Raw genomic sequence first — 15,928 nt, forward strand, 5'->3', positions numbered from 1 at the left:
CTTGTTGATGGAGCTTTCGCCCAAGGTGCGATTAATCAGGATACCTGGGAATATCTTCGGACTAAATATCCTAGAATACCAACTTTTTATTGTCTACCTAAGATCCACAAAAGTCTTACTAACCCACCAGGACGACCAATTGTATCGGGCAATGGCGCTCTCACTGAAAACCTCAGCATTTTTATTGATACACATTTACGGCCTTTTGTAATCAAACTTCCATCCTATATCAAGGACACCATTCACCTATTACGAAAAATCGACTCTTTACATATATCAATGAACACACTACTGGTAGCCATTGATGTCGAAGCTCTGTATAGCTCCATCCCCCACACCCTTGGGGTGGCAGCAATCAGACATGTAATCTCTCCAGTTTTCCAACGAGATCGAAAGCTGGGTGAATTTCTTGTCATGGCACTAGAATTCGTTCTCGAACATGGTGTCTTTTCATTTGATGGCTCCTATTTCCTCCAGGTGCAGGGGGTTGCGATGGGGACCTCGTGTGCCCCATCGTATGCCAACCTGTACCTGGGGGAGTGGGAGCACTCCTTTCTTTCCAGTGGGAGTGCTAGGCCATGGATTCATCATGTATCTGCCTGGTTTAGATACATTGATGATATCCTTATGCTGTGGGAGGGGTCCACTGCCGAACTTGATTTGTTCATGACTATTATGAACTCCAATGAGTTTAACTTGAAGTTCACCGTTTCCAGCAGTAATTCTGAAATCGCATTCTTGGATATTCTCTTATCTAAAAACTCTGAGGGCAGTCTGTCCACGGGCTTATACAGAAAACCTACTGCGGGCAACACTGTGTTGCATGCCACTAGTGCGCACCCAGCAGCACTTATCAAGTCCATCCCCTACAGTCAATACTTGCGCCTCAAGCGCAACTGCTCCAACCAGGAAGTCTTCCTATCCGAAGCTTCCGCCTTGAGAGATAGACTTTTACAAAGAGGATACTCTAAGAAATCCTTAAAAAAATCATTCAAGCGTGCAGACGGACAGATCAGAAAAAACCTGCTATTTAAGCAGAATGAACAACAGGAGACCACCAATGACACCCTCAGAATCATTACTAAATACCATGGCCAGCACCAACAAGTTAGATCCATCATTCAAAAATTCTGGCACCTCTTATATGTTGACCCGAGTTTGAGTCCATTCGTTCCAGCTGAACCAGCCATTACCTATAGACGGGCACCCTCCCTTAGGGACCAGTTGGTCTCCAGCGAATTCAGGGGTACCTTTCGCAAGGACCCCTGTAAACGCTGTGGGACCTTTACCTGTGGGGGATGTTCTATTTGTCAATACATGAACACCAAAGGCAATGTCCTCCTACCCAATGGTCGTCCGTATCGGCCTCGACACTTCGCTAACTGCAAAACCGCAGGTGTGGTATACCTACTTACCTGCAGTTGTGACAGATTTTACGTAGGTAAAACAAAATTATCATTTCATATACGCGCTTTAAGACACATACACTCTATGAGGACAGCTAATCCAGATTTGCCACTAGGCAGGCATGTACTGCTCCAGCATGGAGGCAAATTTTCGGGACTTAATTTTCTTATCCTGGACAGGATCCACCCAAACAACAGGGGGGGTGACTGGAATAAAATACTCCTTCAACACGAAACCCGATGGATTGCCAACTTATGTGCAAACAGCCCCCCAGGTTTGAACGATCAGATTAGCTTCAGACCGTTCTTGGAGGGATTTGCATCTGGAGGCTGTGAAAAAGACTGAGGTCCCTTGTTACCATTTCTCTACATCACTAAGGGTACCCGTTAACTAGGTCCACACTTATGATATGGCTGTTTAAAATATGTTCTAGGATGCTCTCTGTTATTTCATTGCTAATTGTTCTTCATTATGTACTTCCTTTTGGACCCCATTGCTGCTTGTACTTTTTGGGTATTGTTCCTGTTTGTATTTTCATTGTGATCAGTTCCCCCCGTATGTCATCTCCCTTCCCTTCACCTCGGGCCCTGAGGGTCGTGTGTGCATCATTGGTGCCGATACTATTTCCCCCTGCCCTCTTTTTTTTCCCTCCCCCCCCTTTTTTTCTAGGAAGGGGGGAGGGAGGAGGGGGGTTTGTGTGGGGGGGTGCTGCTGTTCTCCTAGGGCCTGGCGCACGTATGCCTACCTCCTGGCTTTCTTCCCCGGGGGGATTGGCATACATAGACCCTGGTCCATCCCGCATTGTGGCTTGTGACCTTAGGGTCTTTTTGAGCGTCAGCAGGGAATCTGGTGTAGCACGGTGAATTGGTTTTCTCCCCCAGCATTTGGGGGAGACTACACTTCACCTTCGAGTGAGGTGATCGCCGTTGCTTAATCCATCTTCCCTGGACCTGATTGGGCGTTTATGTATATGCATACACATATACTGATATTCATATTTAGGATGGTGGCCACCATCATTTGGTGACCCCCATCCGCACTCACATATTTTACAACTTTAATATTTTGACCCTTGTTTCTTCCTCCCCTGGATTAGGCATTGGTTTGGCTACATTTCCCTTATTGCTGTTATTAATCTTTGATCACACCTAATAATTTTTTGATCTTGCGTCTTGCTGGGCGCCCCTTGACGGCACAGTCTGCTGTGTATATCACGCTCCTGTGGTGATCTCTGATCACAGACACTCCCCCCTGCCTGCCTACTACCCCTCCGCCTCCTTTGGGCGGTCCGTGTTCGGAACGGGCGCGGTGACGTCACACGCTGACCACCGTCGCCAGGTCTCGCGCTAACTTCCGCCCTTGCTTGGGCGGTGTGCGGCACGAGCAGACGTATTGACGTCATACGCTGTTCGTCGCCGCCCCCCACGCCCACCAAGCTACACTCCCTATCTCCGTGACTACACGGAGACGCGTCCTCCGGCTCCAATCAGATAGAGGGGGCGTTACCTTTTCTGCCCCTTACCACACCGTCCACTGGGTATTTAATCACAGCGCTGCCATATTCTGACAGCGCTGGATGACCCTGGTCATCTCTGACTGATCCTCCGAATAGGTGAGTGGCTCTTCTAATTTTTAAAACTTATGGAGCTTTGCCTTCCCAGGTCCTCCTGATGGCATCATTAAAACAAACATTTTCTTTTACTCCATACTGTGTCCCTTGTAGAGCCTTGGACTAAACAAGTGTCAGTACACTTTCCATTTCTCCTGATCTCTGGGACCTCTGCCGGCTTACTCCCTGCTTTTCTGCAGCTATACAGCTGGTCCAGACTCTCAAGGTAACTCACTTGAGCACTTTTTCCCTTATGTTATATATATATTTTTCCCATATTTTACCTGATCAGCATAAGTCTTACCCACATATTATTGTGCTTCCTTTTAGGAGCTTTGCCCACCAACTATAACTAAGACCTTTTCCCTGTGGCTACGTTGCGGTTCTCCTTGGATGATTGGAACCATAGCTCTACTTTTTTACTAATTGCTATCATGTCTTGTTCCCAAGCCATCTAAGCCCCCTGCCAGGTTAGCCCCCCTTTATATTCATTTTTTATGCACACTCTTACTCCAATTACTCTTGATATACATAAAATACATAAATCTTTTTTTTGTTGCAGGAGTCACGTGTGTAATTTTCACACCCCCTCCTGCTCGCCCAGGGTTTGCCCTCTAGGAGTCCTGGGACCTCTTTTGTGTCCCTATCAGCTTTTCCCTATACACCTTAGGGATTCGGTACCTTGATGCTCTCCGGTCCTCACGACCCATATATGTGGTGATTGGTACGTGTTTTGTATATATTGTGCAGATTTTAAATCTTTTGCTTTTTCTTTTCTTGTATATGTACACAATTTTGTAATCTACTTTATCATAATCTCTATTATATACAGTATAATAACTCGCACGGACTCTGGCCCCTGAAGAAGGGACGGAACCCCGAAACGCGTAGGGCCTGAACCCATCCCTGCGAATATACTAAACCACCCACTGATGAACCTTGTTTTTAAACTACTGTATTTTTTCATTTTCTTTTGGAATTTTCTCATGTAATAAATTTTAGAATACCCTATATTCTCTTCATTTATTTATTTTTTTGTTGCCGTTAAAGCCCCATCCTGGGGGAATTTCTCCTTTTTCCTACTTAAACCAGGGGTGTTGGCAACTTTTTTAGGTCTTCCAGACAAAATACTCTCCCCTCAATTATTATTCCCCATAAGATGTGACCTCCCTTGTAGTGTTGGAAAAGCATTGAGTGGGGCCTGTGTTATATAAAAATATATGTGTGTGTCAGAGAGCTGTGCTTACCTGCAAGCCTCCAGGCGATGCTCCATTCAGTCTTCCTCCTCAGAGCCTGCAAAGCAGGCAAAACGCTGACCTCCTCATGGTTCCAGGCTGCAGGCTGCAGTTTGCTGGAACAGAGAGGTCCCTTCCTCCCTGTTCCAACCCCCCCCCCCTGTCGGGAGGGGCATTTCCTGTTTGAGATTGCTGGGGGGGGAAGGGCGGGTCAGTGGCTTAAGGAAGGGGCGGCCCTTCCTTGTTTGTTCCATTCAATACTTTGGAACTGAGGAGAAAGACCAGAGCGGCAGCACGGGGCGCCGAGGACACACAGTGGCCAGAAAGGATATTGCAGTCTTCAGAGGACTGTTTTTCAAGCCTAGAAATAGGCTGTTTCTTTTCCATCTCATAGTTTTTCTTTGCAATACTACTCAGGGGGACAGAATGTTTTTTCTTTCCTGGATTTGAAACAAAAACGAAAAAAAAAAAAAAAAAAAAAGGTCATCTAGGGGAGAGGAAGCATTTTTTTATCCCCCAAACAGGTGTTTGGGCAATTAACTTTTATAGTTCCAAATACCAATAGGTAGCAGGTGTACCTCGGTATTGTACCATGGCATCCGGGTCAGAGGGTACAAGAGGGGGGATTCCCCCAGAGAGTCTGAGGTCTCGGACAAAGCTATGCCGCTGCTTTCCCCACAGGGAGCCTTGGGGCCATCGGGATCTGGGGCTGGAGCTGACGCGGGTCAGTCCAACCCTAAGATGGTCACGGAGGAGGTATTACTCACCTCTTTAAAAGAGATGCAGAAAAGCATGGGTAAAATGATAGCCGCAGCTATGCGGGGCAGTAAGCGGAATAGATCTCCGTCGCCCGAGCGCGGACCCTCAGAAGAGGAGGTCCTTTCCTCAGGGGAATTGGACGACCTCTTGGACAAGGACCAAGTAGGTTCAGGGATCGAAGATCCGGATACAGAGGAGTCTGGGGCAGTCTCCCTGAGGAAGAGCTGGTGGATTCAAGGATTGTCGGACTTGGTCCATAGGGCATTCAACTTGCCAGTACCAGATCTCCAGGTATCGACGGTTTCAGCTTTGGGCTCACTGAGGGCGCCTCAAAGCAATGCTGTGTTTCCGATCCATCCTCTATTAGAGGGAATTTTGTTCCAAGATTGGAACAAGCCAGATAAGATCTTCTTACCACCTAAAAGGTTCTCTGTCCTATATCCTATGGAAGAAAAATTTTCCAAAAGATGGGCTACTCCTGCAGTGGACGCAGCCATCTCATGTGTTAACAGATCGTTAACATGCCCTGTAGAAAACATACAGGTGTTCAAGGATCCAGTTGATAAGCGCTTGGAAGCACTACTTAAGAACTCCTTCACTACTGCAGGGGCAGTAGTACAGCCAGCTGTGGCTGCGATTGGGGTCGCTCAAGCATTATCGGATCAATTTAAGCAGATGCTTAAACTTATTCCGGCCCAGCAGGCAGAAAAATTTTCGGATGTCCCTAAGGCCATATGTTTTACGGTAGACGCAATCAAGGATTCTATCCAGCAAGCGTCACGTTTATCGTTATCCCTTATCCATATGAGAAGACTCTTATGGTTAAAAAGCTGGGAGGCTGAGCCCCCATGCAAGAAGCTCCTGGTAGGGTTCCCCTTCCATGGAGGACGACTCTTCGGAGAAGACCTAGATAAATACATTCAGACCATTTCAAACGGCAAGAGTACTCTCTTGCCAACTAAGAAGAAGGTTCAGGGACCTGCGTTTAAACGACAGTATTCCCCTGGGCAGGGGCCCTCTAATGCCAAGCAGTATCGACGGCCTCCTGCAAAAGCAAACTTCGGCTTCAACAGCAAATCACAAGGACAGGCTGTTAGAGGCAAAAGGCAGTGGTTTCGCAAACCAGCAAAACCAGCCCCCAAGCCAACCTTATAAAGGGGCGCCCCCACCCACGAAGGTGGGGGGAAGGCTGCGACTCTTTTCAGAGATTTGGGAAGCCAGCATTCCCGACGAGTGGGTACGGTCTTCCGTGGCCACAGGCTACAAATTAGATTTCCTAAGGTTTCCTCCTCCTCATTTCCAGAAGTCGAGGATTCCAAACGATCCGGAAAAGGGAGCCGCATTAAGATCGGCATTAGATCATCTACTTTCCCAGGAAGTAATAGTAGAGGTACCAGTCCTGGAACAGGGGCTGGGTTTCTACTCCAACCTATTCATCATCCCAAAATCCAATGGAGATGTCAGGCCAATTTTGGACCTAAAGATGGTAAATGCATATCTAAAGATCCGCTCATTTCGGATGGAATCCGTGCGGTCAGCAGCTGCCACACTCCAGAAGGACGACTTCATGGCGTCCATAGACATAAAGGATGCCTACCTTCATGTTCCAATTTATCAGCCACATCAAAGATATCTACGCTTCATGGTGGCTTTGCGTCACTTCCAATTCGTGGCGCTTCCCTTCGGGTTGGCTACGGCCCCCCGGGTGTTCACGAAGGTCCTAGCTCCGATCCTAGCCAAGCTAAGGATCCAAGGGGTCACGATCCTAGCATACCTGGACGACCTCCTAGTCATAGACCACTCGTCTCCCGGCTTGGAGCGAGCAGTGGCCCTCACGGTCCAATACCTCGAGAGGTTCGGCTGGGTCCTAAATCGAGAAAAGTCAGCTTTCCAGCCCACAAGGCAGTTGGAATATCTCGGCATGAGATTAGACACAGAACAACAAGGAGTGTTCCTACCTCTGAGGAAGGTAAAAGCCATCAAGGAATTAATCCTACTGGTTCTAAGCAAGAAAGAACCGACTATTCGCCTATGTATGAGGTTACTAGGCAAGATGGTGGCCACATTCGAGGCGGTACCATACGCCCAGAGCCACACTCGCATCCTACAGGCAGCCATCCTGTCAGCATGGAGCAGAAGGCCACAGGCCTTGGATATCCCGTTGCCGCTCTCATCAAGAGTCCGACAAAGTCTGTGTTGGTGGTTAGACCCTCAGAATCTACTGAAGGGGAAGTCTTTCAGCCCAGTGGCTTGGAAGATAGTGACCACAGACGCCAGCCTGACGGGCTGGGGAGCAATTTTGGATGGTTGCACTCGCCAAGGTACTTGGGCAAAGCCAGAGAAGCAGTTGCCCATCAACATCTTGGAGCTCAGAGCTGCTCTACTAGCCCTCAGGGCTTGGACGTCAAAATTGCAGGGGTTCCCGGTGAGAATTCAATCAGACAATTCCACGGCCGTGGCATACATAAATCACCAAGGGGGAACCAGGAGTCAAGCCGCTCAGAGAGAGGTGAGCTTGATTCTCCTATGGGCAGAGGCTCATGTGCCCTGCATATCGGCAATATTCATTCCAGGAGTGGACAACTTTCAGGCGGACTTCTTAAGCCGCCAGACTCTATGGCCGGGGGAATGGTCTCTGCATCCACAAGTTTTTCAAGCACTCTGCCAAAGATGGGGAGTGCCGGACGTGGATATCATGGCATCGAGACTCAACAAGAAACTAGACAGGTTCATATCCCGCTCAAGGGATCCGATGGCCTGCGGAACCGATGCGTTGGTTTGCCCTTGGCATCAGTTCAAACTTCTTTATGCGTTTCCCCCGCTCCAGTTACTACCCCGCCTGCTGCGCAGGATCCGGGTGGAGCACATACCAGTCATCCTGGTAGCTCCAGCATGGCCCAGAAGGGCATGGTACTCACTAATCTTAAGGATGGTAGTGGGAGACCCGTGGACTCTTCCTCTACGGCCAGACCTGCTATCGCAAGGTCCGATCCTCCACCCTGCCTTACGGCATCTAAATTTGACGGCCTGGAAGCTGAATCCCTGATTCTCAGGGGTAGAGGTCTGTCTCAGAAAGTAATCTCTACCCTAATCAGAGCCAGGAAACCGGTCTCTAGGGTGATTTATTACAGGGTCTGGAAGGCCTATGTAGGCTGGTGTGAGTCCAAGCGATGGCTTTCTCGCAAATTTACCATCGATAGAGTATTACGTTTTCTCCAGCTAGGAGTGGATAAAGGATTGGCATTAAGCACAATCAAAGGACAGATTTCTGCTCTGTCAGTGTGGTTTCAGCGGCCGCTGGCCACCCACTCGCTGGTTAAGACCTTCCTTCAAGGGGTCTTACGTATTAGACCTCCAGTTAAATCCCCGCTTTGTCCGTGGGATTTAAATCTTGTTCTGTCAAGTTTACAGAAACAACCGTTTGAGCCGTTGGCTGATATTCCTTTGGTTCTACTGACAAGGAAGTTAGTATTTTTGGTTGCCATAGTTTCCGCAAGAAGAGTTTCGGAGCTGGCAGCCTTATCCTGTAAGGAACCATATCTTGTTTTTCATAAGGACAGGGTCGTTCTCCGCCCTCATCCTTCCTTCCTACCGAAGGTCATATCCAGTTTTCATTTGAACCAGGATTTGGTATTACCATCCTTCTTCCCTAAACCTACTTCCAGAAAGGAAGGGTTGCTGCATACCTTGGATATTGTCAGGGCCATGAAGGCCTATCTTAAAGCTACAAAGAAGATCCGGAAAACAGATGTGCTGTTCATTCTACCGGATGGGCCCAAGAAGGGGCAGGCAGCTGCAAAGTCCACCATTTCTAGGTGGATTAAGCAATTAATCACTCAGGCCTACGGCTTGAAAGGGTTGCCTCCTCCAGTATCATTAAAGGCTCATTCTACTAGAGCCATGGGCGCCTCCTGGGCAGCACACCACCAGATCTCTATGGCTCAAGTTTGCAAGGCGGCAACCTGGTCTTCTGTCCACACGTTTACAAAATTCTACAAGTTGGACGTAAGAAGGAATACTGATACTGCCTTCGGGCAGGCAGTGCTGCAGGCTGCAGTTTGAGACCCTCGGATTCCGGGGGCTCCTCTTGTTTGAGTTAAATTTAAAATTATTTTTCTCAACTAAGTTGGATTTATTATGATTTGAGTATATCTCTAAATTAAATCCTTTTGTCTTGGAGATGTTCTCCCTCCCCTCATTGTAAGCATTGCTTTGGGACATCCCATATAGTAATGAATGCCGCTCTGTGTCCCGTGATGTACGATAAAGAAAAAGAGATTTTTAATACAGCTTACCTGTAAAATCTTTTTCTTGGAGTACATCACGGGACACAGAGCTCCCACCCCTCTTTTTTGAGGACCATTTTGGGAGGCATACTGCTTGCTACAAAACTGAGGTACTCCTCCTATGGGAGGGGGTTATATAGGGAGGGGCATTTCCTGTTTGAGATTGCCAGTGTCTACACCTGAAGGTACTCCATATAACCCATATAGTAATGAATGCCGCTCTGTGTCCCGTGATGTACTCCAAGAAAAAGATTTTACAGGTAAGCTGTATTAAAAATCTCTTTTTTTTTTTTTATTTATTTATTTTTTTTAATAAATTTTGACTTGATATACAAGCAGTGTCATGTCACAACTGAGTGTAAAAGAGAAGAGCGGTGCCTCTGAGTGTAGCAATATGGTTACATTTAATGAAGGTACAACATTTTAGCAACATATTGCTACATTTAGAGGCGCCTCTCTTCTTCTTTTATATTCTGTGGCTCCTGCTGGATTTTGCTTCCAATCGCCTTGTAGAGGCTTTCATTTGTGGATGGACATTTTATGGTTACGCAACCTATCACATTGCTATAATCTTCTTTTTTTTTTTATTTTTTTTTTTTATTTATATGGACTATAAACTACAGGACTTATGAATAAATGGTTGTGGAACGAATCATTTGAATTTCCATTATTTCTTATGGGGAAATTTGCTTTGATATACAAGTGCTTTGGATTACAAGCATATTTCTGGAACAAATTATACTCGCAATCCAAGGTTTTACTGGAAATGTATATGGAATGGTGTGGCTCTATCTCATAATAAACCTTCATCCATTAACAGTGTGTCAAATTCACATCAAACGGGGGAAAATAAAATAAAAAGTATAACCATAAAAAAAGTCCAAATAAAATTCTTCAATCTTCACAAAAGAAGAGAATTCAGAGCAGATATAAACCTTCAAGTAGTGCGCCACCATAAATGATGCATAACAAATGCACCCTCGCCAGAACCTTATATCAAAAAAGCGAAATATGAATGTACAGTGAGTCTCAATGAGCAGTATAGATGAAAACGATTCCTTTAGCTTTAGTGGAAATCGGGTAATGTAGCTCATGAGGAAAGGTATGCAAGGAGAACAAGCAAACATATAAAGAAATGCATACTTACATTAACATGTGCTGTAAGTTGGCACCGCCATGTATAGTTTGAGGTAAATACGCCCACTGTTCAACCAGCCACGGTGTGCGTTTTTCAAAACGGCAGATCCAGATATGACGTCAGTGGAGAGCGGACATGCAGCATCTATGCATTTCGTGTTACACACGTTATCAGGAAACTGACGTGTCCAGTGTAAGCAGTGCCGATCCTGACCTCCCTTGGGGCCCTAAGCAAAATGGCATGTCACATTAAAGTTGAGAAGCGGGGGGGCTGCCAAAAATGACATGTCACATTAAAGTTGGGGGGGGGGGGGGCACTGCCGACAGTGACATGTCACATTAAATATTACAGTTGAGAAGTGGGGGGAGGGGGTGTTCTGCTATCGGAACTGACATCTTACATTAAAGTGAGAAGCTGGGGATGCTGACTTCTTACCTCTTCTCCCATGCAGCCAGCGAGTTGAGAAGTGGGGTAAGGGGCCGAAAATTACTTCTCACCAGGCGGGGCCTCTAGTAACTTGGGGGGGCCCACTGCAGCTTTGCGGGGACCTAAGCGGCTTGCATAGTGAGCCTATAGGGTGGATCAGCCCTGAGTGTAAGTTCACCTTACAGATTTTCTGTAAAGGTGAACTTGTACTTTACGGTTTAACCTGTGGCTGTTTGCTTCTTACCTTTTAAGATTTCAATGCATGATGATGTTTTAATTTTTGGTCTCTGAACCTTGATTATCAAGTATGGAAGCAGAATGCGCACATTCCCTTTTCACTTTTACTGTTTTTTGGAACAGGACAGAGACATGAGATGCGAATACCGCCCAGAACAGAAATCTTTCACCACCACAGCTGCTTTCCTTAGGAAAGTTTTTTTTTTTTTTTTTTTTTTTCTGTCCTGGGCTATCTGCGTGTCTGTTTTGTTCCAAAAACTGTAAACAGTGGGGGGAAAAACGTTTTGTAATGATGTGATTACACAAAGAATATTTCATCCACAACCATATGCAAATCCATATCCTATCTAGAAGTATGCATAAGGGAACCATAAAATAGATTGCCTTGAGGACAATTGCCAAGAACATTTTCAACTTCATAATTTTTTTGGGAAATTGGACCCAAAGCTAGTAGTAGTAGTATTATTATTCTGATTATTATTATTATTATTATTATTATTATTATTACGGTATTAATAATAATATAATATTATTATTTTAATTTTTTTTAAACATAGGCTATTTTTCATCAAAACTGTTCTTATACTTTTTTTAGGTATGACCTGTTTGCACAGGTAAATTTAATTGTGACTCTGTGGAAAGAATTTCCCCTATCTTGCAATTTTGGTGCTTTATATAATGATTCATTAATGAGAAATTTGTATGCCCAACCAAATTTCTGCAATTATGTAATAGGGAGGGCAAGTATTGACAATAACTTTTATACATCACTGGAATGCATATATACAATTGTTAACTGTTAATATTGTGTGTAAAATATTGTTTGAACAGTTCGGGGGGCAACATTGTGCAGTTTTATTAATGGTAACCTGTATAGTAAATACATGGGTCACTTGGCATCATCATTTATGAATCTCTGTGGTCAACAGAACTCATGGAGAAATTAATAAGACTAAAAAAAAAAAAAACTTTTTTTTTTTTTTTCCTTTACCTGTGATTTAAAGAAAAGCTGAATTGAGAGAAATATTGTGTTTTATCATAGCTGACCACCTGCTGAAAATGCTAGTTTCCTGGCTTTTTGGCTTCCGTATATGGGAAATGCCATGCAGATCAGCGTGATACTTGGTTCTGCGCTATGTTCTTATTCCTGATCCCACAGCTGTTGGAACACTAGATATCTCTTAGGGTATCCAAAGCAATTAAAACAAAAATAGTGCAGCACTACTATGAATCTGCAATATCAAATAATTTAACACCCAAAAGAGAACTCCTATTATTTCAGTAGATAAAGTGTAGTCACTATAGTGTGTGTGTGTGTGTGTGTGTGTGTGTGTGTGTGTGTGTGTGTGTGTGTGTGTGTGTGTGTGTGTGTGTATGTATATAGATAGATAGATAGATAGATATATAGATAGAGAGATAGATAGATAGATAGATAGATATAGATAGATATAGATAGATAGATAGATAGATAGATAGATAGATAGATAGATAGATAGAGATATATATATATAGATAGATAGAGATATATATAGATAGAGATAGATAGATAGAGATAGATAGAGATATATAGAGATAGATAGATAGATAGATAGATAGATAGATAGATAGATAGATAGATAGATAGATAGATAGATAGATAGATAGAGATATATATAGATAGATAGAGATATAGATAGATAGAGATATATATAGATAGATAGAGATATATATAGAGAGATAGAGATATATATAGAGAGATAGAGATATATATAGAGAGATAGATAGATATAGATAGATAGATATCTAGAGGTGTTGTAATTCTTTTAAACTCCTGTCCAAAAGTGTATGTTTTCTCCTTCTTTTTTTTTTTTGTTTTTTTTTTTTATGCCTTTTTAGTTGCACTTTAATTAGGATGGAATAGGTACTAACAGAAAATGTTATATATCTAGATGGGCTTCTAATAGGAATTTTTATTTTTACAGATGAAGATAGTCCACTAGACGCAGAGACTCTTGGGCATGGTGAAGATGGAGAAAGAGATACCGGTAAGGATGATTCTTAGGCCTCATGCACACAGGATGTTTTGCAAACTCTCCAAAAAGCCTTTCCTCCCGGCAGCAGCGTTTTGGCAGAAAAAAAGCCTGACGCTTGTAAAATTTCATTGGCCAGAATAATACTTTATTTTGGCCTTTGAAAAATGTATTAACTCGCAAGCGCTAAACGTGCCTAGTGTTAAAGCGCGTTTCGTAGCGTCAATCGTTTTTTCCGGTCAAACCGCTGCTGCTCCTGTACACACTGGCAGTGTTTTTGTCTTTTTTTTTTTTTTTTTTTTTTTTTCCCTGCCTCTAAAACTGCTTAAAGCATGGACACTGCTAAGTGCATGGACACATAGGCTAACATGCAAGGGGGGGCCTTTTAGAGGCAGGAAAAAAACTCCACACTCCTAGAAGCACCTGCAAAAAAAAAATCCAGTGTGCATGAGGCCTTGGGCTAGGTTCACTGCTGCGCTGCAAATTTGTTCAGTTTTTGTCGTGTGAGGTGTGAATTTACAGCGAATTTCAGGAGTTGGACATAGCTGCGATTGATGGCTGTGGTGTTCTAGCCAATGGAATCGTAATGTAAAAAAAAAAAAAAGGTGTTCACTTCCTGTGTACTTCCTGGTTTTTGTGGAGAGTAGTGTGGTGGAATTCGCACATATGTGAACCATCAATGCGATTCCAGAACGATTTACATTGAAGTCTATGTAGCTGAATTCGCATTGCACGCGGATCAAACTCGCACAGCACCCTTTTTGCACGCAGCTTAGATTCGCACCGCACTGATGTGAACGGCACTAATGTAAAACAATGTTATTTAAATGACTTGCAAATTTGAGCGATCGTAACGGCTTAAATTCGCAAAAGAATTCGCAGCAGTGTGAACCCAGCCTTAAGGCCCCATTCACACCTAGGCGTTTTTACGCCTGAAGCGCACTGCTCACAAACGCCAGAGGGGAGAATTAACATTATTCCCTATGGTGACTGTTCACACCTGAACGCCTGTCGCGCGAAGCTCAAACAAGTCCCGGACCTTTTTTTGTCGCGCGAATCGCGCGACAGCGGCGTTTGAGCGGTTTTTTTCCCCCCCATAGAAAGTAATGGGAAACGCGCGTATTGAGCGTATCGCGCGACAACGGGCGTTTGCTATGGGCGTTTCGTCGCTTTAATCAATAGAACTTGTCGCCCATGCAGAAGATTAAAAAAAATCTACCAACATAGCAACAAGTGATGAAAAGATGATAATTTTTCCTATTGGCTAAAATAAGAAACGCCGAAGTACAAAAACGTCGCACGACGCTGTATGCAAACGCGCAAATAAGCATGAATACGCGCGAAAAAAAACGCCCGAAAAAACGACCGAACGCCCTACGCTCAGGTGTGAATGCAGCCTAAATCTCCATTTTCTTCAAAAATAATCCACACACATTCATTACCCAATGTCCCTATAATCAATTTTTTTATGAAATAGTTTCTTACTACACACAGAAGATCCAGTTTCAGAGCTTATTTCATTATTCGAAATATCAAAAACTGTAGAGCATAGTCATCTTAATGCCTTCATCAGACTGGTTAATTTTCTGAATGCAGTTCAGCCACAGGTTATTGTGATTTAATAGTATAGTATTAGTTTTTTTCTTATCTTGTTTTAGTATGCCAATGTATATTCCCTTCATTGGTATCTGTAAACTGATTTCCAATGTCACTGTTGTGTTTAGATGGGTCTTCCCAGGCAGCTGAGGTCCCTGAAGAGTGTGAAGAAAAGTCTTCCCTTGTGGATACAGAAGACTCTGGAGCTATGGGTGCTCGGAGCGAGCTGCCCACTGAAAGTTTTGCCCTTCGTCACAGGAGTGCACTGAGTAGTGGGTACTGACCAATAAAGTTTGGACTTTGGCATTCACCCTATACCCTTTCAGAGGGCTGATGGTGCTGATGGTGCTGGTATAGCTAAGTGGATATTAAATTATAATGCAAACTGCCCGTAGGTGCGAGATGCTGGCAAGAAGAGCTAGCCAATTAATTCTTTTTTAGAATGATGGTGGCACGTACATGCATGCACATATCAGCGGAGCATGTTTATGCACCGAGTAGATGCCTGCAATGTCGTCTTTAGCACGGAGAAATTATGATTTTTACGGAGACTGGATAGCTGGCCATGCAGACTTCCCATAGATAACATTGTCCAGATGTAAACCGTTGCATGAGATGACATTTATCCTATGTCATGGGTGCTCAACCTGTGGCCCACCAGCTGTTGCAGAACTACAAGTCCCATGAAGCACTGCAAGTTGCTGACAGTTCTAAGCATGACTCCCAAAGACAGAGGCATGGGGGGACTTGTAGTTTCGCAACAGCTGGAGGGCAAAAGGTTAAGCATCCATGTCCTATGTCTAAGGGGCAGCTTTATATATGCTATGTATTTACACCTATTGTTGAACTGCAACACTCTCATGTTATCTAAACTACTGAGAACAACCAGCTCTCCCTCTATTGAAACATAACACAGAGAGGAGGATCTTTACTGCTTTAGGCTGCATTCACACCTGAGCGTTTTGTCGCCTGAAGCGCGACGCCCCAAAACGCTAGAGGGGGAAAAAATACATTATTCTCTATGGAGATGGTTCACATCTCCACTACAAAATGCCTGACGCCGAACGCCTGAAGCCCAAACAAGTTCTGGACCCCTTTTTGTCGCTCGAATTTGGGCGTTTTACATTGGTGACCCTAGACCTGTAAAAAACGCCGGCGTTAAATCGCGGCAAATTGCGGTAAAAAACGCTGCAAAACACTACGCTCAGGTGTGAATGCAGCCTTAG

General features: G+C 44.4%; 1 protein-coding gene across 2 annotated transcripts in view; it reads left to right on the forward strand.

Moving 5' to 3' along the window:
- Positions 1-15,701, forward strand: part of BSCL2 (BSCL2 lipid droplet biogenesis associated, seipin) — a 55,055-nt gene extending 39,354 nt beyond the window's left edge. For both annotated transcript variants that reach the window (XM_040328998.1, XM_040328997.1), the window contains exons 9-10: positions 13,059-13,121; positions 14,831-15,701. In XM_040328998.1, coding sequence (XP_040184932.1) covers positions 13,059-13,121; positions 14,831-14,985 — 218 coding nt within the window. In that variant the 3' untranslated portion in view covers positions 14,986-15,701. The remainder of the gene's footprint in view (positions 1-13,058; positions 13,122-14,830) is intronic.
- Positions 15,702-15,928: the final 227 nt, after the last annotated feature.

This window comes from Rana temporaria, chromosome 11 (assembly GCF_905171775.1).
Source record: "Rana temporaria chromosome 11, aRanTem1.1, whole genome shotgun sequence".
NCBI classification, from domain to species: Eukaryota; Metazoa; Chordata; class Amphibia; order Anura; family Ranidae; genus Rana; species Rana temporaria.